General features: G+C 33.9%; 1 protein-coding gene across 1 annotated transcript in view; it reads right to left on the reverse strand.

Moving 5' to 3' along the window:
- Positions 1 to 24,332, reverse strand: part of LOC118144205 (solute carrier organic anion transporter family member 1B1) — a 129,163-nt gene that overhangs the window by 8,384 nt on the left and 96,447 nt on the right. Inside the window, exons 12-15 of the mRNA XM_035256128.3 lie at positions 22,128 to 22,293; positions 15,602 to 15,786; positions 10,348 to 10,412; positions 7,940 to 8,057 (exon numbers count right to left, since the gene is read on the reverse strand). Of these exons, the coding sequence (XP_035112019.3) occupies positions 7,940 to 8,057; positions 10,348 to 10,412; positions 15,602 to 15,786; positions 22,128 to 22,293 (534 nt within the window). The remainder of the gene's footprint in view (positions 1 to 7,939; positions 8,058 to 10,347; positions 10,413 to 15,601; positions 15,787 to 22,127; positions 22,294 to 24,332) is intronic.

The raw sequence follows: 24,332 nt of genomic DNA on the forward strand, positions 1-24,332 counted from the left end.
TTTTTAAAATCAAAGTTATAACAAACATCTTTATGGACCACAGTGGAATAAATATAGAAATCAATGTCAAGAGCAACTCTCAAAATTACACAATTACAAAAAAATATATAACTTGGTCCTGACTTACTTTTGGGTAAATAACAAAATTAGGATAGAACACAATTTTTTGTTTTAAAGAAACGAAAATCAAGACAAAGCATTCAAAAACCTCTATAGTGGAAAGTGGAAAGTTTATTGCACTAAACGCCTATGAAATTGTCACTGAAAAATTATAACCTGGTGAAAGAGATCTAGCATAATCAACTCCATCTTGCTTCTATCCTCCAAGCTGCTCTTGTTCATTTCTGGGTGTAGGCCGAACTAACTCTGGGAGAAACTTGGTTTACAGCTTAGAATTTAAAGTCAAGACAATAACAGTTCTTTCCCAAAACAAATCACCTTCTATTCTGAGAAATAGTCTACCTTTGTAGGATAAACAAATTAGCCAAAAGATTAGAAATTGGGTTAGAGCTAATGCATCTGGAGGCTACAAGACTCTAACTCTACCCAAATTGCTTCTGATGATAACATCACTACTGTAAAACCTTAAATCAGTACTTAGTATATTTTTGCAGACCCTGAACTTCACAGATCAGCTCGCACCACCCAGATTGATAAACTGGCTTATCTCATCCTGTGGCCACTTCCCAGGAACTGACTCAGTACAAGAGGACAGTATCAATTCCCTATAATTTCATCTCTGAACCAATCAGAACTCTTGACTCACTGGCCCCCTACCCACCAAATTATCTTTAAAAACTCCAATCCTCAAATTCTCAGAGACTTATCTGAGTAATAATAAAACTCTGGTGTCCTGCACAGCTGGCTCTGCATGAATTACTCTTACTGCAAATCCTGTCTTGATAAATAAGCTCTTTCTTGATAAATATGCTCTGTCTAGGCAGTGGGCAAGGTGAACCCATTAGGTGGTTACAAACTGGGGATCTCAGCTGCGACTGCCCTTGTGCCTACCTGCCCACGGTTCAGTAGTCCTGCTCTGGTGCTGGATCCAGCCAGCCCAAGTGGTCACCTGGTTCTCTTGGACTGTGGGCTAACTCTGGCATTATCTCTACTGTCAGGGTGCTGCTGACCCAATGTGCATGTATTTAATTGCAATGGAGAAATAGTTCCTGGAAATAATGTCTGTCTCTAAACTGATTTTGTGAGTATTCTAGGCACTGCCAACACCTTCTTCCTTCTCCCACTTGGTTTAGCCTCTTTGAGGATCATAATTTGGCTTCTTTAGGAGTCTTGAGTTACCACTTTGACTAAATAAATAACCTGTGATCCAATTTTGTGATATCCAGTGTTTTGAATCTTTGATACTTGATAAACTTTCCAAAGTCAAATTCTAAATTATGAGTATTTCTTTTTTCTGACCTAATTAATCTTTTAGATACTAGATTTACTAAAGTCTAAAAATAACATATTTGTTTTATTGAGTACAAAAATCATACAGGAAGCATTGCCAAATATTAAAGGGTCTTTAGCTTTCTTTGGACTGTATTTGTATAAATAAGTTATTGGTATATGTTTCAAAATAATGGGAAACTCCTAAAATTTTGATAGGCAGTTTAGGATCAGAGGACTCTGACAGGTACTCATGAATGCAGGTCTCTAATAATTTTAGAAATTCTGCTATTGGAATAGAGGAAAAAAACACAGACTTCTGGGACTATCATGTTAAACATTGCTGCTATGTTAAACACTGCTAATTCACTTGTTTCTCAGAGTCAATAAAATTTTTTCTTCTGAGTGTTTACAACTTTTAGCAACTGAGTAAAGTATACTCCTGGGAATACATTTTGGAGAATATTCCTTTTCCTCTATTTTCTCCAGAATTAAAAAAAAATTGTAGGTATTCTCAACTTATGACAGTATAATTATTTGCATAAGTGCAACAAGAGTATGTTTTTTTCTTATAACAGGACTTAAATGTAATAACTGGTTATTTTACCAAGGCTTTACCTGGAATGGAATGGAATGCTTTCTTTTAAAAAAAGTTGACTTATAGAGCCAATAGGAGCCCCTAGGAAAACCTGGCCTTACACCTTGTCTACGCATTCCCTGTAGAGTGTTCCTCAACTGTGGTAAGAATGTCCCTTTCCTCTTGGCACAATTTATCTTCGGACCTTGAGAGGAGAAAAATTTACCCAACTCCTACAGGTATTTGATAGCACAAACCCATGGTGGGACTTCAAGGCTTTAAAAAGACAATATAATATTTCTTATAGAGCAAAGTTTCAACAAAACCAATTTTAAAAAAGAATGTATATGGCAAATAATTATTCCTTTTGCTACTAATGCTGGGAATAACTTAGTTGATACTTTGGAAATTGAAAAACGGAAGGAATAAAATCCCTTTTCTAAAACAAACCCCCTTCTTTCCTGGGGACTAGACTGCCTTTGCAGAACTAACAAATTAGTCAGAAGATTAGAAATTATGGTTTAGGAGCCATGTAGCTAAAAGCTACAAGATTCTGACCCTATCCAAATTGCTCCTGAGAATAACATCACTGTTGTAAAACCCAAGATCAGAAGTTGAGACATTTAGCAGACACTTAACTGGACAGATCAGTTTGCACCACCCAGATAGACAAACTAGCTTATCTGGTTCCATGGTCCCCACTGAGGAACTGGCTTAGCACAAGAATAAAGCATGGACTTCCTGTGATTTCACCTTTGACCTGACCAATCAGAACTTCTGACTCACTGGGCCCCTATCCACCAAATTATCTTTAAAAACTCCAGTCTTCAAATTTTCAGAGATACCAATTTGAGTAATAATAAAACTGGTCTTCTGTGTAGCCAGCTCTGAATAAATTACTCTTTCTTTATTGCAATTCCTCTGTCTTGATATATCAGTTCTGTCTAGGCAATGGGCAAGGTGAAATCACTGGGTAGTTTCACTTAAATCAAAGAATATACTGATCTCATATAACTACCTAACAACACACCTAAAGGAATTTGAAAAACAAGAACAAATCAATCCAGAAGACAAGAAATAATAAATATCAAAGCAGAATAAAATGAAATTGAGAAAAATAAACACATGCAATGGGTCGATAAAACAGAAACTTGGTTCTTTGAAAAAGTAAACAAAATTGATAGGCCACTAGCCAGATTAATCAAGAAAAATAAGCTTTAAATAAGCAGAATCAGAATGACAAAAGTGACATTATAGTTGACATCATAGAAATAAAATATTCTTAAAGAATACCATGAACATCTCTACACACACAAATTAGAAAGCCTAGAGGAAATGAATAGATTCCTAGAAACACAGTCTTCCAAGATTGAACCACAAAGAAATTGTTATACTGAACAGACCAAAGACAAGCTACAAAATTAATTCAGTAATAAAATATGTAACAAACCAAAACGCCCAGGACCAGACAAATTCACAGCTAAATTTTATCAGATGTACAAAAGAAAGCTGGTCTTAATCTTACTAAAACTATTCCAATTAAGGAGGACAGATTATTTTCAAACTCATTCTGCAAAACCAGTATCATTCTGATACCAAAATTTGGCAAGAACATACACACAAAAGAAAACTAAAGACCAATATCCCTTATGAATATAGACAAAAAAGTCTTTAACAAAATACTATCAAACCAAATGTGCAGTAAATAAAAAAGATACCATCACAATAAAGTGTATTTTATTCTTTGGATACCAGAATGTTTCAACATATGCAAATCAATAGATGTTTTATGCCATATAAACAGAATTAAATACAAAAACCATGCGAATACCTTTACAGACAGATAAAATGCATTTGATAAAATTTTACATTGCTTCATGATAAAAAGCCTCAACAAACGAGACACTGAAGAAACATACCTTAGAACAATGAGCCATCTATGAGAAAACTACAGCCAAAGTCATACTGAAAAGGGAAATTGAAATGGTTTGGCTCTGTGTCCCCACCCTAATCTCACACTGAATTGTAATTCCTGATGTCAGGGGTCAGGTGTGGTTGGAGGTGATTGAATCATTAGGGGGTGGTTCTGGGGGTAGTTTCTAATGGTTTAGCACCATCCCCCTAATGCTATCTCGTGGTAGAGTTCTGACAAGATATGGTTGTTTGAAAGTGTGTAACATCTCCTCCTTTGCTCTCTCTCTCATGTTCAGCTGCCAGCCCTGTGAAGATATGCCTGCTTCCCCTTCCACTTTCCTCCATGACTTTAAGTTTGCTGAGGCCTCACCAGCTATGCTTACTGTACAGCTTGCAGAACTGTGAGTCTATTAAATCTCTTTTCTTGTCAATTAGTGACTCTCAGGTAGTTCTTTATAGCCATTCAAGGATAGACGGATACAGAAATGTTGAAAGCATTTCCCCTAGGAACTGGAAAAAGTCAAGGATGTCTACTCTTACCACTCTTACATCCTACCCAGAGCAATGCCGCAAGAAAAAGAAATAAAAGGCATCCAAAGAGGAAATGAGGATACCAAATTATGTCTATTCACTGAAGACATAACCTCATGCCTAGAAAACCCTAAAGATTCTACCTAAAAACTCTCAGCTCTGATAAATGACTTCAGTAAAGTTTAGGAATATAAAATAGAATTGTGAAATTTAGTAACGTTTCTATACACCAATAATGTTTAACCTGAGAACTAAATCAATAACTTAATCCCATCTGCAAAAAATAAAATGTCTAGGAATACATTTAACCTAGGAGGTAAAAGGTATCTCAAAGAAGAAGCACAAAAAATTGATGAAATAAATCACACATGACACAGAGGAAAAAACATTTCAAGCTCATGGCTTGAAACAATCAACAACATTAAAATGACCATATTGCCCAAAGCGATCTACCAGGTTCAGTGCAATTTCTACTAAATTACTAATGTCATCTTTTTTACAGAATTAAAAAAATTCTAAAATTCATATGGACACACACAAGAAGAGCCTGAATAACCAAACCCATCCTAAACCAAAAGAATAAAGCAGAGGCATCACATTACCTAACTTCAAATTATATTACAAAGCTATCATAACTAAAAGAGCATGATACTGATACAAATATACACACATAGATGAATGAAACAGAATAGAAACCCAAAATAAAGCCACAAACCTACAACCGACTTATCTGTGACAAAGTTGAAAAAAAAATAAACAATGGGAAAATGACAGTCTATTCCATTATCGGTGCTAAGAAACTTGGCTATCGATGTGCAGAAGAATAAAAGTAAACATTTCCCTTTCACCATATACAAAAACTAACCGAACATGAATAAAAGGTATAAATCCAAGACATGAAACTATGAAAATCCTAGAAGAAAAACTAAAATACACTCTTCTGGACACTGACCTAGGCCTAAAATCAAATACAACAAAAACAAAAATAAACAAAAGACTTGATTATACTAAAGAGCTTCTGTGCAACAAAAGAAACAATCAACTGAGTAAGTAGCCATTAGTGATTATTTTCTTTGGGAGATATTTGATTTTTTTTAATAGAACATACTTTTCACAGAAATTTTAGATTTACAGAAAAACTATACAGAAAGTATGAGAAGTTGTGTATACTCCCCGCCCCACACATGCAGTTTCACCTATCATTAACAGTTTGTATTACTGTGGTACCTTTGTTGCAATTGATGAACAATATTAATGCATTATTATTAAGTTCATATTTTAGATTACAGTTCACTTTTTATCTGGTTTGTAGTTGTATGGGTATGGGTCCATAGGTTAGACAAATATATAATGTGTATCAAACATTATAATATCATACAGAATCATTTCACCACCCTAAAAATGCCCTGTGCTCCAGCTACTCATCCCTGTCTCTTCCTCACTGAGCTCCTAGGAACCACTGATCTTTCATTGTCTTCATAGTTTGGCCTTTTCTAAAAGGTCATACAGTTAGAAAAATATAGTCAGAAGCTTCTTTAAATGTTTTTAATTTTTTTTCCTTTTTTGCAACAGAGTCTTGCTCTGTCAGCCAGGTTGAAGTTCAGTAGCATGATCTCAGTTCACTGCAAACTCTGCCTCCTGGGTTCAAGGGATTCTCATGCCTCAGACTTCCGAACAGCTGAGATTACAGATGTGCACCAAAGTGCCTGGCTAGTGTTTTTTTTTTGAGACGGAGTTTCGCTCTTGTTACCCAGGCTGGAGTGCAATGGCGTGATCTCAGCTCACCGCAACCTCCACCTCCTGGGTTCAAGCAATTTTCCCGCCTCGGCCTCCTGAATAGCTGGTAGTTTTTGTATTTTTAGTAGAGACAGCGTTTTCCCATGCTGTACAGGCTGATCTCAAACTCCTGGCCTCATAGATCCTCCCACCTTGGACTCCCAAAGTGCCTGGATTATAGGCCTGGGCCACCGCACCAGGCCCAGAGATGTAGTCTCCCTCTGTCAGCCAGGCTGGAGTGCAGTGGGGTGATCTTGCTCACTGCTGCAACCTCCACCTCCTGGGTTCAAGCAATTCTCCTCAGCCTCCTGAGTAGGTGAGATTACAGGTGCACACTCTATTTTTAGTAGAGAAAAGGTTTCACCGTGTTGGTCAGTCTGGTCTCGAACTCCTGACCTCGTGATCTGCCGGCCTTGGCCTCCCAAAGTGCTGGGATTACAGGCATGAGCCACCGCATCTGGCCCCAGAGGCTTTAGACTGCCATCTTTTACTTAGCTATATACATTTAGTTTCTTTCTTTTCTTTTTTTTTTTTTTTTTTTGTAAGTTGACAGGTCACTTTTTTCTATTGATGAATAATTTGCTATTGTATGAATGTACCCCAGTTTGGTTATCCATTCACCTATTGAAAGACATCTTGCTTGCTTCCATTTCTTCATATTCAAGTGCAGGTTTTTGTGGGGACTTGTATTCATCTAACTTAGGTAAATACCTAGGTGCATGATTACTTAACCATATAATAAGCCCAGGTTTTGCTTTGTAAGAAACTTCCAGACTGTCTTCTACCATGGCTCTACTATTTTTACATTTTCACCAGCAATGAAAGAAAACTGAAAGGATATTCCTATTGTTTTGCATCCTTGCCTGCACTGGGTGTTGTTTTTGCTGATTTCTAAGAGCTCCTTTTATATTTAGGATATTTGCCTGTGTCTGTGTTACAAGTTGCAAATTCTTCTCCTACTTTATACTTCCATTTTGAAATTTGCTTTTTTAAAAGTTTAATGATGCAGTTTCACAAATATTTTATCTTTTTTTCTATTATGTTTTTGGGTATTTGGGTCATACTTAGAAACACATTTTTGCTTCCTCCTAGATAATTGAAAGAATTTATACTATGAGTTTTAATACATATAGTTTCACATTTTAAAATGTGTAATTGGTCAATATATGAATTTGACATTAGTTTTTTAAAGAGGTAAGGTATAATTGTACCTTTTTGTTTTTTCAGATGTCCATGCAGTTATCTTCAGGTCACTTATGGAGTATCTCTCCCCATGAATAGAGTAACATAGAAACATGTTTTCCCTTTTTTTCTTAATTGATATACGATCAGAGCCCCAGCTAGTGATTTTATGTTTTCCCAGAGAAGTCAGAGGCCATTGAATATATATGAATATGACCATATTTACATGTGTATATTTATCCATATATATTAATATGAGAAGAGTTTCAGAAACAAAAAAGATTCACATACAAATCCGAGTCATTTTTTATTACCTGTGATTTTTGACATGTTGGTTATTATACTTGAATCATAGTTCCTTCATATTTAATGGAATAGAAGAAAATATTCATTTCCTGTACTTTCTATAAATACTAAAATGAGACACCAGATGGCTCGATACCATACTGCATTCAAAGTAAGTTTTCATTCAGTGGCAGCTATCATTATTAATATATAATAAAAATGATATTATTTAAGAATATAGTCAAAGAAAAAATAAATCAATGAAATATATTTATGACCACTTACGAAAATAATGTGGAATTATATATCCTACAAGACCCACGTGTGCCACAGCTGTTGGTAGACCACTTCATACATGTTCTATCAATTAGAGCTCCAAAATATATTGGAGCTAGAATTCCTCCTGTAATAGAAGAGAAGCTGTCAGTCCAGGGAACATATTTTAAATGTAACTTTGTGATATTTCACATTGATACATTTTGATAAATTAAAAGTTTAAAAATTTGGAGGATTCTTTTATTATTTTATCCTGCATCTACCCAATAATAAAGATTATTAAAAATCTCTTAGACCCAAATCATGTAGTAATGTCATTGTCGTCTTTTACCTACTGTATTTTACCCTCCCTACATACATGCATCTACACTCTGTTCTTCTTATGGTACCAATTAACTTAAGCCTGAATGGTTAAAGAGATAATGTTTTTAGTAAAACTTGGAAGTTATGTTGGTTAATATGGTATTTTTTTTTTTAGGCAAAGAAAGCTGAAATGGAGTAGAATTACAATTTTGTGGGGAAAGGAAAACGATCTTGGCTCAACTGCTGTAAAGGCAGACTTTTTTTTTAAACACTATTTTAAGAGAATTTAAAAGTGGATGCTTCATTAGAACTCCCTTCTCCGATAAGTATAGGCTGAGCTTCAGGGAGTGCTTAGCTCTTGGCAGGTTGCACTTTTTTCTGGGCTCAGACTTCTACTTCCCACTTCTTGATGTCATTAGAGCTGATAGTCCAGCGATTTTCTACCAATTGGTTATGGACATTTGTAAATACCTCCTGAAGCAGCTTAGGCTGTCTAAGTTAGGGCATGTGGCACTAAATTTTGTTTGTGTTAGTGTTCTGATCACAATGACACGTAAGTTTTCCGTGGTCTTTTCCTTAGTTAATTTTTATTTTTAGCTAATGATTCTGCAGAATGTGAGGCTTTTCACAGAAAGATATGTTGTTTATATAATAAGTGTCCATCTGCTTCTACTGCTATTGTAATGAATTCTGAGATTGGCTCCTGGTTCTAGGCAAAGGTAGTTTGATAAAGAAGTTTAGGGACATGCCAGTAGAGAGCTATCCTTCAGATGGTAGAATTAAAGTAGTCATAACTTTACTTTGTTCTTTTTTTGTATTGTGGTGAATAATTTATTTTGTCATGTAAAAAATGATAGCGATTTATATATCACAATTTTCTTATTCCATTTACTTTTCATCAGTCTCCTTTTTTCAGAGTAAGAAATCTTAGAATGACAAGGGACTGAGGCTAATGTATCTGAAGAAAACTGGTACTGAGGAAATGCGTGAGAAGTTTTCAGGTTTCAAAAATCATGGCCACCCTTTGAAAAATGAAAAATATGTGCCAACAATTTATTTTCCCCACATAATGCCACTGTAATGAATTGTTTTAAGTAACAAACTTGATCCTAATTACTATAATTTAAAAACTCATAACCTGTTTTCTGAATGACTTTTTCAGGTAAATACACCATATAAGCCTTCCACAATTCACACATTTATTGTATTCAAGACAACTGCTTGTGAATTGGAAGTTTTGTAGTAACTGTGTATTTTTTCCATAGGTGCATTTAGGTTCCATTGTGCCACATATTGGACACATCAAAATAAGATACTCAGAATTAGAATGGTGAAACTCATTTTTTTTCTATTTTCTATTGCTAAAAAATTTTACTCCATTCTCATCGGTTCATTTCTATGTATTAGAAGGAGTACTAACAACCCAGATATTACTTTTAGCTTCTGCAACCCAGGTTCTAGCACTGATGTATCTCTATTGAATCTGAAGTTAGAAAACTGCCAGGTTGTGCAGAGGCTGGGAGATTAAAGATACACAAAAGGGAATTGTAAGAAAAAAAAAAAAACACTGGAATACTACAGCATCTCGTCTTCTCTCTTCTGTTGCTTCTATATTTCTTCTGTTTAACTTTGAGGATTTGTGACCTTCTCATCAAATATACTTCCTAGACAATTTCTCCATTGCAATTTGACCATTGTGTGACCAGAGTCCCCAGGCAGATTCCCACTCTTCCAAAGCTACTTTAGGCCTTGTCTAAATCATGCTTCAGTTAAGAAGTTAGGCCCTTCACTCTGCCTACCGGGAGGAAATATTCTTATTTTTTTGAAAAAAGAAAAATTTAGGGAAGCATCTATCTTAGTGTTTGAAAGAGTGTAATATAAATACAGTAATTCCTTAGTCTTAACAGATTGACTTAACCTATAATTAACAATCAAATTCTTTTTTAGGTCACTCAATTTACTCTGTCTCTTACTGTTTATCACCGAAATATAAATGATACTAATTTTATATACTATCATAATTAAAGATTCATTACATTTGGTCTTTAAGCCTTGACATGGATATTTATAACTTAAATTTAATATATATGTAAACATATATTTTTTCATCATACCTAGTGCTCGTATAACCATTGACTGGAAACCCAGTGCAAGTGATTTCAATTCAGGTTGAACAATTCTGAAATAAAATAAAGGCAAAGGAACATTAAATGTCATTAAAGTATCACACTGAGACAACATTAAAGCTTTTCTTGTGTTGTTTTTCTTTATGATGGAATTAAGCCCTCTGTTGAATGGCTCCATTATATAAAGTTATATTTTAATTGTTTTAAAAGGCAAACATTTGAGAGATAATAATGTTTCCTTATTTATTCAATGCATCATGATTTCAACATGGCTTAATGGGTACGTATGAAAATTGTATGAGAAAGTGATTAGAACAGACTTTATGTCTCTGAAGATACTAATTTTTTTATGGTCTAGTCAGTGTTATATACATATGCATAAGCATGCGTCTTTGTCATAAAATGATTTACTTTCCTTTTTGTAGCTACCCAATGGTGGGATTGCCGGGCCAAATGATAGTTCTATTTTCGGTTATTTGAAAAATCTCCACATTGTTTTTCATAAAGGTTGTACTAATTTGTATTCTCAACAGTAAATAAGCATTCCTTTTTCTCAGCATTCTTACCAGTATCTAGCTTTTTGACTTCTTAATAATGGCCATTGTGATTGGTATAAAATACAATCTCATTGTAGCTTTAATTTTCATTTCTCTGATGATTAATAATATTGAGCATTTTGTCATGTTTGTTTGTTGACTGTCTGTCTTTTGAAAATTACTGGTCATATTATTTATCCTCTTAAATTTTTTTTTCTTGTTGAGTTTTTTGTATTTCTTATAGATTAAGAATATTAGCCCTTTGTCAGATGTATTGTTTGTAAGTATTTTTTCCCATCCTGGAAGTTGTCTATTTACTCCGTTGATTATTTCTATTGCTGTGCAGGAACTTTTTAGTTTAAGTCCCATTAGTCTATTTGTGTTGCTTTTGTTGCATATCATCAGTGAACAAAGTTTATTTGACTTCTTCTTTTCTAATTTGGATACCTCTTCTTTCTTTCTATTGCCTGATTGCTTTAGCTAGAACTTCCCATACTATGTGCAGTAGGAGTGGTCAAAATAGATATAGTTGTCTTGTTTCAGGTCCCGGGAAAATGCTTTCAACTTCTTCCCTTTCAGTATGATGTTGGCAGTGGGTTTGTCATATATAGCTTTTATTATTGTGAGGTATGTTCCTCTGATGCTTAGATTGTTGAGGATTTTTGTCATGAAAGGATGTTAAATTTTTCTTTTTCTTAAGTATTATACTTTAAGTTCTGGGGTACATATGCAGAATGTACAGGTTTGTTACATAGGTACACATGTGCCATGGTGGTTGCTGCATCTATCACCCTGTCATCTACATTAGGTATTTTTCCTAATGCTATCCCTCCCCTAGTCCCCTACCCTGTGACAGGCCCTGGTGTGTGATGTTTCCCTCCCCATGTCCATATGTTTTCATTGTTCAACACCCAGTTATGAGTGAGAACCTGAGGTGTTCGATTTTCTGTTCTTGTATCAGTTTGCCGAGAATAAGGATTTCCAGCTTTATCCATGTCCCTGCAAAGGATATGAACTCAAGGGACGTTAAATTTATCAAATAACTTTTTCCGCATCTATTGAGATGATCATGTGATTTTTGTTTAAATTTTATCTGATCATATGTTTTTTAATTTTGTCTATGTGGCAAATCACATTTATTGATTCATGTATGTTGAACCAAACTTTCATCCCTAGAATAAAAGCAACTTGATGCTGTTATAAAATTTTTCTTATGTGCTATTGGATTTGATTTGCTAGTATTTTATTGATAACTTTTTAATATATTCATCAGGGATATTGGTTTATAGTTTTCTATTTTGTGTTTGTCCTTGCATGTCATTGTGTCAGTCAGGGCGATGCCTGCTTTACATGATGAGTTAGGAAAGATTACTTACTCCTCAATTTTTTGGAACAGTTTTAGTAGGATTGGTATTGATCCTTTCTTGTATGTCTGGTATATTTCAGTAATGAATCCATCTGTTCCAGGGCTTTTTCTTGTTGGGAATTTTTATTACTAATTCAATTTTGCTATTCATTATTTGTATGTTCAAGATTTTTGTTCTACCATGTTCAAAATTAGAAGGTTGCATGTTTCCAGTATTTTGTGTATTTCCTCTGGTATTTTCATTTTATGAATGTAGAGATGCTCATAATAGTCTCTGTTGATCTTCTTCATTTCTTTCATTTCTGTTGTATCAGTTGTAATGACACCTTTATTATTTCTGATTTGGCTTATTTGAATCTTCTCTCTTCTTCTTGGTTACCCTAGGTAGCAGTTTATCAATTTTTGTCTAGGTTTTCAAATAAAGAGTTTCATTTCATTTAGCTTTTGAGTTTTTTCTGGTCTGAAATTCATTTATTTTTGCTCCGATCTTTGTTCTTTCTTTCTTTCTTTCTAGTAATTTTGAGTAGAGTTTGTCCTTGTTTTTCTACTTTGGGCGTAACATTAGGTTATTAATTTGAGATCTTTCTATGTTTTTGATGTAGGCATTTAACACTATAAATTTTCTGCTTAGCTGTGCTTTTGCTGTATCTCAGAGGTTTTTGGTGTTTTGTTTACTTTTTCATTCATTCGAAATGTTTAAAATAATTTCTGCCTTAATTTTATCATAGACCCAGCAATCATTCTGGAGATTATTTAACTTTCATTATTCATATCATTCTGAGGGTTCCTCTTAGTACTGATTTCTTAATTCATTTCACAGTGGCTCACAAAGTTATTAAAAATTTTTTAATTTTTTTTAATAGTTTGTTTTGAGACAGTGTCTCACTCTGTCACCCAGGCTAGAGTCACTTCGACCTCCATCTCCCGGGTTCAAGCAATTCTCCTGCCTCACTTTATTTACTTCCTATTTTCCTACCATCACCATCTTCAATCAAGCTTCCATCTTGTAAAGAATATTCAAGCCTTCTGTTTTCCCTGACTTCATTGTTGTTTTCGCAAAACTCACTTTCCATGCACAGCCAGCATGATCTTCTAGTTATGTAAGCCATCTGTGCAATGCTAATGCTTATGCTTATACCCCCTTGGGCTTCTCAACACATTTAGAATAAACACAACACATTTAGAATGGGATCTGAACTAGGCTAGCTCTCTTGCTGCACTTGTCACCTCTTTCTTCCTCACACACGTTTTCAGACCTTGTACATGCTAACTACGCTCCACACCAGGACCTTTACCTTTGTCCTACCTTGCCTGAATTGTTCCTCCTCCATCTCCGCTTAGCATGGCTTATGCCTTTATTTTCTATCTCTTCATTCAAGTCTTTTCTCAAAGGACTTCCAATGCACAGTATCTGTACTAGTATCTCTTACCTATTTTCTCATTTCTTTCTATTTTCTTAACTCTGATTTATCTTTCTAGTGCTTCACACTTACTCCACTTTATATATTTACTCACTTTTTTATTGTTTATTCTGCTACACATATTCATTTCTTCGTTCCCCACCCCTACTAAAAGCTAATAAAAGTTTTATCACTTTTGTTCACAGATGCATCCTCAATGCATACAACTGTGCTTGTCATACATAATATGTGTTAAATAAATGAATGTCCTTATGCCTATTTAATCTAGTTTAAAAAGTAGCTTCATAGTGTAAGCATTAGAAAATCATTAACAAACTGAAGTTTATATTTTTATTCCATAGTCAGGTTCACAAAATGCTTCTTTCAATAAAATCAAAGGCTATTGAGAGTTAAATATTTTTGACAAGTTGTAATGCTGATTTAATCAATTTCTGAAATAGATATGATATTATCAATGATGAAATAGTGTTTTTAAAAACTTTCTTATGAGTTTAAAATAAAAAGCTAAAACATGTTGATATGCAAATTATTATTTAATTTTAAGATTATTTTTAATATGTCAATGAATCTAATTTGGCAAATATGGAAGGCTTCACCTTTCGAGTAGACAACATTTTATATTAAGATGGGAGCTATACTGTGGAATATTTAGTATAAATAATCTGATAAGATTTTCAGTCATGATCAAAATTAAACAACTGTAAATTCAATTTACAGATTTATATTAATGTTAACAAATGTTAACAACACTTTTGTTTTTTTCTTCTCTACCGTGTCATACTGTTGGCAGACAGTGAACTTGTGATTTTAAAAGCATTTTGAATGTAGGTTTTAAAAGTAAAATTAGATGTTAACCCAGGTCATTATACCTACACGTGTATATTTTTAAGATCTCAGAGCAATTATTTACATGTTATTAGTTTTAGGTGATTGAATCAACTTGGCCAGTAGGGCATGCATTCTCTGCACCCTTCCTGACTCTCCAGTCTTATGTGTCACAACCTCTCATTCAGTATGCTTAAATCTACCAGCTTCTTTTCATTCCTCAAACACACCAGCTCTTTCCTGTGTTAAGGCATCAGCGCCCAGACACTCTCCTGGAAACTCTTTCATTTAGCTTTTTCTTTAGACGTTTAGAATAAACGTTACTTATTTTGGATATACTCTGAATCCTCTTCTTCACAGTCCACCATCTCAATCCTAAATTAACTTTCCCTTTTAAATCTTTTTAGGGCAGTCTTTTTCCTGATTAGAACTCAGAACAATTTATAGATATGTGTTTTGATTTTAAGATTATTTATCTCACACCAGTCTTTCCTGTAATTTTGAAAGCTGTATGACAACAAGTATCTTATTGGTTTCATTTACCATGTAATATCCATCAAGCACTGTATCTTGTCTATTGACTCAAGAAAGGAATTAATTCTTCTCATGCTGGATTTAATTCTTCTCATGCTTTTAAACTGGATTAAAAGTCATGCTATGAGTGAATTAAAAGCTTTGGAATGTTATTATTAAATGAAGCATATTTTTATATCTAATTTTCAAATGCTCTATTTTAGTGAAATCAATAGATTTCCCCTGACAGATCCATTAGGATCGAAGGCAACTCAACATTCAAGGTTCTTTTAGAATCCTAGGGAGATTCTTTTGCAACCAAGGCAATTATCAGTCTGTGTATTCAGATTCTTAGTAAGAGAAGAAAGTATGAAATCTGGACTTCTTAATAGAAGAATTAGAGGTAAATATATTAATTATGGCATTGAGAGTTCATAATAATTTTAATAAAATGAATTCTCAGAAAATTAAAATTTTACAAAATATGAATTTGTTCCCACCATATTATGTAAAAATATTTATATCATTAGGTGTGTTCATAGTCTCATACATATGAAAATATTTTTAAAAGTCATACTTACTTAACAATCAGTATGATAAATGAGGTGCCTCCAAGTGCAGAAAAAAATAAATTAAAGACTTGTATTGCAACAAAAGGGTAAAATTTCCTTATACAAGCATCTTCTCTTGGGCATTCACCCAAATGGGCTGAGTAATTTCTGTTCTGGATACCAGTTACTTCCAAACAACTACAGTTATAAAACACCTGAAATGTTGTGTATAAAATATGACATAAGAAATTTTCAACACAGAACAGTGCTGCCAATACATTGCATTATATTTAAAGAAGTCTCACTTGTTCTAACTAATATATTTACAGTTTAAGAAGATTCTAAAAATACAGTTGCTTAACAGATAAAAGGTAAAATTGCTTCTTTCAACATAAGAAAATATAATTCACAGTGAATATTTAGTTTATTCTTAATTTTAAAATTAAGAAACAAAGAAGTTAGTGTCTAGAACTCTGTATATAATGTTCTCATCACTATAGATCCTCTTTAATAATTCATTTCCATTTATTCTTAGTCTCTGCAGAAGACATACTCTTTTGGACACTCTCTTAGTTTCAGAGACATGCCCTGAAGAGGAATTATCCAAAGAATTCAGATAATATAGCAGTTTGGGAGGAATCAAAATTTAGCTGGAGTCACCCATGAGAATGGCACTGAGTCCAGGAAAAATAGAGGCAGACAGAGATGCCAAAAGTTTAATTTAGTGGGCATAAACAAAATCCAAGAACATAATGACAGATGATATTATTACTAGAGAGGTTAAACACAATAGAATGCCCCACTAGTGTTTACAGCACAGAGGTGGAAAATGTAGGAACAAGAGATTTTAGATTTTTAATCAGTTGGACACTTTATATAGATAGGTGGCTTTAGTAAATTCTCTTCTAAATATAAGCTAAACTAAAGTTTAAGGGAAGTTCATCTTGAACTTATTAAGGCTAAAGACCAATTACTGAAGGAAGAATTGTAGAAGAATTTAAATCTATATGCTTATGAGTTCTGCCAAACTTACAGTTCTGTCTTTTTCACTAGGAATAATATAGAAGAATCTTTTATGGAACAAGTGTATTTGTTAATAAAACTGAGCTTTGGTACAAAGAACACTATTTTAAGAAGTGATAGTTCATTATCAAGGAGTTAGTAAAAAATAAACAAATAATAAAACCTTTTCAGTGTTCCACAAATGACATAGTCATTGCCAGTGTTATGAAGATTATGTCTTCATGGTAGACAGAGTTCTATTTAGGGCTCTAATATTATGTCACTTTCAGGCATTCACTAGTGTGCAAAGAGGGATCATGTATTAATTGGGTCATTCTTACTTTCCTGGAAACACACAATCATCCAAGATTGAACAAAGAAGTAATTGAAACCCTGAACGCCAATATGAAGTTCCAAATTGAATCAATACTAAAAGAAGTACCTATCAATAAAAGCCCTGGAACAAAAGCATTCATAGCCAAATACTACTGGAAATACAAAGAAGAACAAGTATCTACTGTACTGAAATTATTCTGAAAAATTAAGGAAGAATAGCTCTTTCTTAACTAATTTTTGTTGAAGCCAGAATCATCCTGATACCAAAATCTATCAAAGACACAACAGCAACAGACCAACAGGCCAAAGTCCCTGATGAACATAGATGCAAAAATTTTCAACCAAACAGTAGCCAACAGAATCCAGCAGCCGATCAAAAAGTTAATTCATTGTAACTAAATAGGCTTTAGTTTTGAGACATAAGGATGGTTTAGCATGTACAAATCAATAAATGTTATTCACTATATTAATTGGAATTTAGAATAAAACTATATGAGCATTTCAATAGATGTAGAAAAAGCTTTCAATAAAATCCAACATCCCTTTATGATAAAATTCATCAACAGACTGCATTGAAGGAACATAGCTCAAAATAATAAGAGCCATCAATGATGAAACTACAGCTAACATCATACATAATGGGCAAAAGCTGGAAGCATTCCCCTTAAGAACAGGAACAAGGCATGGATGTTCACTCTCACCACTCTTATTCAACATAGTACTAGAAATCCTAGACAGATCAATCAGGAAACAGAAATAAAACACAGACAAATAAGAAAGGAAGTCATATTATCTCTCTGCACTTACAATTCTGTATCTGAAAAACCCTAAAGACTCTGCCAAAATGCTCCTAGAACTGATAACAGACTTTAATAAAGTTTCGGAATACAAATCAATGGAAAAAATTAGTAGCATTTCTATATACCAATAACATTTAAACCCAAATCAAGAATGCAGTTCCGTTTAGAATAACCACAATAAATTGAATACCTAGGAATACATTTAAACCAAGGAAGTGAAAGATCTCTACAAGGATTAATACAAAACCCTGATGAAAGAAATTACAGGTGACATAAACAAGTGGGAAAACATTCTATTCTCAAGGATTGGTAGAAAAAATATCATTAAAATGTTTATATGGCCCAAAGCAATCTACAGGTTCAATGGTATTCTTATCAAACAACCAGCATCATTTTTCATCGAATTAGAATAAAACTATCGTAAAATTCAGTATGAAAAAAGAGACTGAATAGTCAAAGCAATCCTAAGCATAAAGAACAAGGTGGGAGGCATCCAATTACCTGACATCAAACTATAAACTATATTACAAGGCCACAGTAACAAAACAGCATAGGACTGGTTCAAAAACAGATGCATAGATGAACAGAACAGAATAGAGAACTCACAAATAAAGCCACACAACTAAAACCATCTGATCTTCAAAGAAGTTAGCAAAAATAAATAAATAAATAAATAAATAAATGGCAATGGGGAAAGTACTCATTATTCAATAAATGGTGCTGGAATAACTGGCTAACTGTATATAGAGAAATTAAACTGGACCCTTTCTTTTCATATAAAAAATTTACTCAAAACATATTACAGACTAATATGTAAAACCTAAAACTATAAACACCATTGAAAAAAAACTAGAAAATATTCTGGATATTGGCCTTGGCAAATTATTTGTGACTAAGTTCTCAAAAACAATTGCAACAACAAAAAATTGACAAGTGGGACATAATTAAACTAATGAGCTTCTGCACAAGAAAAGAAATAATCAACAGAGTGAACAGACAACCTATGGAATGGGAGAAAATCTTTGCAAACATGCTTCTAACACAGGACTAATATCTAGAATCTATAAGAAACTTGGACAATTCAACAAACAAAAAGCAATAATAAAAAGTAGACAAAGGACATGAACTGACACTTCTCAAAAGAAGACATATAAGCAGCCAACAAACACATAAAATGTTTAACATCATTAATTGCCAGAAAAATGTAAAATCCCAAGGAGATACCATCTCACACTGGTCATAATGGCACCAGTCAGAATGGCTGTTATTAAAAGGTTAAAAAAAAAAAAAAGACACTGGCAAGGCTGCAGAGAAAAGAGAATGCTTATCTTATGTTGGTAGAAATGTACATTAGTTCAGTCACTGTGGAAAGTAGTTTTGAGATTTCTCAAAGAACTTAACAGAACTACCATTCAACTCAGCAATCCCATTACTGTGTATATACCCAAAGAAAAATAAATTCTTCTACCAAAAACACATCTACTTATATAATCATCACAGCACTATTTACAATAGGAAAGACATGGACTCAACCTGGGTGCCTATCAACAGTGAGCTGGATAAAAAAATGTGGGACTTTTTTTTTTATTTAATTTTTTAAATTATACTTTAAGTTCTGGGATACATGTGCAGAACATGCAGGCTTTTTACATAGGTGTACACGTGCCATAGTGGTTTGCTGCACCCATCAACCTGTCATCTACATTAGGTATTTTTCCTAATGCTATCCCTCCCCTAGCCCCCCACTTCCCAACAGGCCCCAGGGTGTGATGTTCCCCTCCCTATGTCCATGTGTTCTCATTGCTCAACTTCCACTTATGAGTGAGAACATGTGGTGTTTGGCTTTCTGTTCCTGTGTTAGTTTGCTGAGAATAATGGCTTCCAGTTTCATCCATGTCCCTGCAAAGGACATGAACTCATCCTTATTTATGTCTAAATAGTATTCCAGGTGTATATGTGTCACATTTTCTTTCTTTCTTTTTTTTTTTTTTTTTGAGACGGAGTTTCGCTCCTTACCCAGGCTGGAGTGCAATGGCGCGATCTCGGCTCACGGCAACCTCCGCCTCCTGGGTTCAGGCAATTCTCCTGCCTCAGCCTCCTGAGTAGCTGGGATTACAGGCACGCACTACCATGCCCAGCTAATTTTTTGTGTTTTTAGTAGAGACGGGGTTTCACCATGTTGACCAGGATGGTCTCGAACTCTTGACCTCGTGATCCACCCGCCTTGGCCTCCCAAAGTGCTGGGATTACAGGCTTGAGCCACCACGTCCGGCCCCACATTTTCTTTATCCAGTCTATCTTTGATGGGCATCTGGGTTGGTTTCAAGTCTTTGCTATTGTGAACAGTGCTGCAATAAACATACATGTGCATATGTCTTTATAATAGAACGATTTATAATCCTTTGGGTATATACTCAGTAATGCAGTTGCTGGGTCAAATGGTATTTCTAGTTCTAGATCCTTGAGGAATTGCCACACTGTCTTCCACAATAGTTGAACTAATTTACACTTCCACCAACAGTGTAAAAGTGTTCCCATTTCTTTACATCCTCTTCAGCATCTGTTGTTTCCTGATTTTTTAATAGTTGTCATTCTAACTGGTGTGAGATGCTATCTCATTGTGGTTTTGATTTCTCTAATGACCAGTGATAATGAGCTTTTAAAAATATATTTGTTGGCTGCATAAAGGTCTTCTTTTGAGAAGTGTCTGTTCATATCATTTGCCCACTTTTTGATGGCGTTGTTTTTTGCTTGTAAATTTTTTTAAGTTCTTTGTAGATTCTGGATATTAGCCCTTTGTCAGATGACTAGATTGCAAAATTTTTCTCCCATTCTGTAGGTTGCCTGTTCACTCTGATGACAGTTTCTTTTGCTGTGCAGAAGCTCTTTAGTTTAATAAAATACAACTTGTCAATTTTGGCTTTTATTGCCGTTGCTATACACAATGGAATACTACATGACCATAAAAATGAATGAAAATGTCCCAAGGGACATTAAATGCAGCAACCTAAATGGAGCTGGAGGTTACTATCTTAAGTGAATTGATATAGGAACAGAAAATCAAATACCATGTTTTCTCATTTAGAAGTGGAAGCCAATCACTAGGTACACACAAATAGAAAGACAGGAAAAATACATACTACAGACTACTAGAGTGGAGACAGAAAAAGAGGAGCAAGTACTAAAAAACTAATTATTGGTTATTATGCTTACTATCTGGGGGATAGGAAGGATTGTATCTTAAACTTCACTTTAGCTTGTCACAATATACACATGTAACACACCTTCATTTGTAACCACCTTTACCTAAAATAAGAGTTGAATTATTTTTTGAAAATAAAAATAAATAGCAAAGGAAAAGGAAATAACCGCCCAAGAGAGTCATTATTGCCATGACAGAGATGTGGGCTTGTAAGTAGAGATTTTGGGGCCCTACTTATGCAATTTTTTAAAAGTTGTGGTCTATCTTCACAAAGTTCAGGATGATTCATTCTTTGAAGTTCTACATGCCCTTCCATATTACAATTGGTAGGTCCATGGGCAAGACTAGATAGAGAATGTTTAAAAATAAAATACGGAAGGGTGTGGCAGAGAGCAATAATCCTAGCTGTTTCACTAATGTTGGTAATAGGAAAAGTTCCTAGGAAAACATTACACAACTTTGTGAGATGTTGAGTGGACTGTAGATATGGGAAACACCATAATCCATTCCCAATGAAGGGAGCTACACAAGAGATTAGAGAAAAACTATAGTTCACATGGAAAGAAAGTTTTTGCAAGAAGAAAGAAATGACATTTCTATGAGATATATTGACAATAGGTCAGCAGGATACTTACATTATCTTGGGTAGAAGCTCCAGCTTTGGGGAAATCAACATAGAAAATCAAGACTAGGGCAGTTAAGTAAGCATGAAGCCTTGATTAATTTCTTAGAAAGTAAAAAGGGTAGTGAGCCCAGAGCTAAAGAGATCAGATTATGTATATAACATTGCATATTGATTGCTGTCATAGACAGAAAGTGCTGAAAATGGGTTAACTCAGGACATTTTTCTGAATTCTGAAGGATAAAGTAATTCCAACTTAATGAAAATTATAGGCTTCAGTCAAATAAGGTGCTTCTTAGATATCTTAAACGCATTCAAATTCTAAAAGGTCATAGTCTTATAATCTCAAAGGAAAAAGTGGGGTGATCTCCAATTAGAATTTAAGTAACAGAAAAACCTGATTGTGCCCTAAGCAGACTTTTATATAAAACTTTGTCTATATAACATCACAGCCATCAGAATAACAGATAATACTGGAATCTTTCCTTTTTATGTTTTTAATGGAGTCCTTAGTTACAGAATGATTTGATAAGAAATTGTTCAATCTAATTTGTGCTTTTGAATAAGGAAAAGAAAATAAAAACTAATACTCACTATAGGCTTTTTATTACCACTTGAAGATTTGCAACCTGCTAGACAAGGTGAGATATAAGTTATTCCATTGTTCCCACAGACTGGTTCCCATTGCCTTTCATCACAATTGCAGTCTGAGTTGCAATAAGAAACTGGTCCATCTATATGAGATGTCACTGAACTATTTCTGGAAATATACAATATACATGTATCAAAAAGAGACAGAGAGAAGGAAAAGAAAAAGAAGGAGAGGAGAAGGAGGAAGAGAAAGAAGAAGTAAAGTGGAAGTAGACAATAAGGAAAAAGAAAAGACAAAGAGATGATAAAGAACTTGTCTTTATATGAAGAAATTTGGTTTGATGATGATGAAATGGCAAAGTTTTTAAAAAATATTTATTTATTTTATGCTCTCCATTTTTGCCAAGACACGACTTGTGACCTAGAAAATGCAAAATGTAAAATTAAACCAAAGATGTTAAGTAAGACTTAGACAAGAAGTCTTTATAATTCTGTCACGAATTTTCACATTAGATAAATTATGCCATTTTTTTCTAAGACTCAGTTTCTCTTCAGTAAGGTGATGACATTACTTTTAGCTCATTGCAAAGTCTTGTGAGTCTACAAATGTTATTTAACTAGGTTGAATTTAAAAATCTATATTTTAATATTTAAGAAAAAAATTAGACATGCTTAAAACACGTCTTAAAGTCAGATTGATGCATTAATAACATACCTTGGAGCCTTAAAAAATATCACTATACTGTCAAGAGAGTATGAGAATAAAAAGGCAAATAGTGTCTTAGTATTATTGTAAAAATAGTTTCAAACTTGTGCACCCCTTGATAAAGTCTAGGGATCCTCAGAGATATTCAAAACACATTCTGAGAACTCTGCAATAATTCATACTTTAAAAACTTATCCTAATCACAGGAATTTATAAATGTTGAATCTATTAATTATATTATTTATCATTTAATTATTCCCATGAGAGAATGATATATCCTACAAATATCCTTAATATTTACCTTTAAGGAAGGGTTTGATAAAATTTTATTAAATGAAACAAATCCTCTTTAATTCTTGCTGCCATCTTTTGTATACTTGGTACAGTGACTAACCTTATTGTCAAGAAACTGGCCTGCCCTTAAAACAAGGAATCCTTTTGAACTAAGGGTGTGACATAGGATCAGTCTAGAATCTAGAGTCATTGTGTGACTTCAACATGGTACATTTTTTTCTCAGTCTTAAATAATAAAGGAGTGTATAATACAAGGGTTGGATTGCATCATCTCTAAGGTTTTTTTGCCTCTAAAATTCAGTGTTATAGGACAATGTGTTTTAATTTACTACAGTAGGTGATGGTGGATAGGAAAGATCAATAATAGTTCAAAATCAGGAGTGTGCAGGGAAAGAGTTTCAGATTAGCTAGGCAAGCCTCCAAGAATGGCATGTTTAGAGAAGAAAATGTGTTAAGATTTGACAAGTTAAAATTAATAAGTAATGGGATCCAGACTGAAATCTCAGAGCCAGTAGGAAGCAGCACTAAAGAACATGGTTACTAAACTGTGATTTGAGCATCTCTGCTTGCTGCTTGAATGCGGACCTTTCTAAGCTTAAATTGTTGGCTATATTCAGGAGATTATTAGAAATCTGCATAGGATTCTTGTCTTTGATTTGAGGTGGAGACTGTTGTACTAAAAATACTGTGCTATACATAAAAATCATGGAAAAGTAAAGATTCTTCAATGTCTAATATGCAATTATATATAGAATATTTCTTAATGCTACTTCCAATGTAGACAATATCAGAAAAAAAAATATTCGCTTGCAAAAAAGAAAATTCAGCACAATATTAAAAGTGTTATTTTATAAAGATAGTTGTTAAACATCAAAATGAACTGTAGATAAAAGTTGTTTAGTCACTTTTGCATAATGTCATTTATGTGACTCTTATGATCCATCTAAGTTTGGTGGTTAAGACTAAGAGTTTTGGACTTAAAAACCCCAAATTTGAGTTAGAATCTCAACATTGCTAGCTGTGTAATCCATGTATTTCTCTAAACCTTACTTTTCCCACTCATAAAGTAAGGAAAAATGTACCCACCTCTAATTGTGAGTACCACATAAATAATAGTTATTATTATTACAACTGATACTGCTTTTCTTTAAGGGGGAAATAAAAGAATAAGTGTTTGAAATCTTAAATAGATATTCTGAGAATTTTAA

The sequence above is a fragment of the Callithrix jacchus genome, chromosome 9 (genome assembly GCF_049354715.1).
Source record: "Callithrix jacchus isolate 240 chromosome 9, calJac240_pri, whole genome shotgun sequence".
NCBI lineage: Eukaryota > Metazoa > Chordata > Mammalia > Primates > Cebidae > Callithrix > Callithrix jacchus.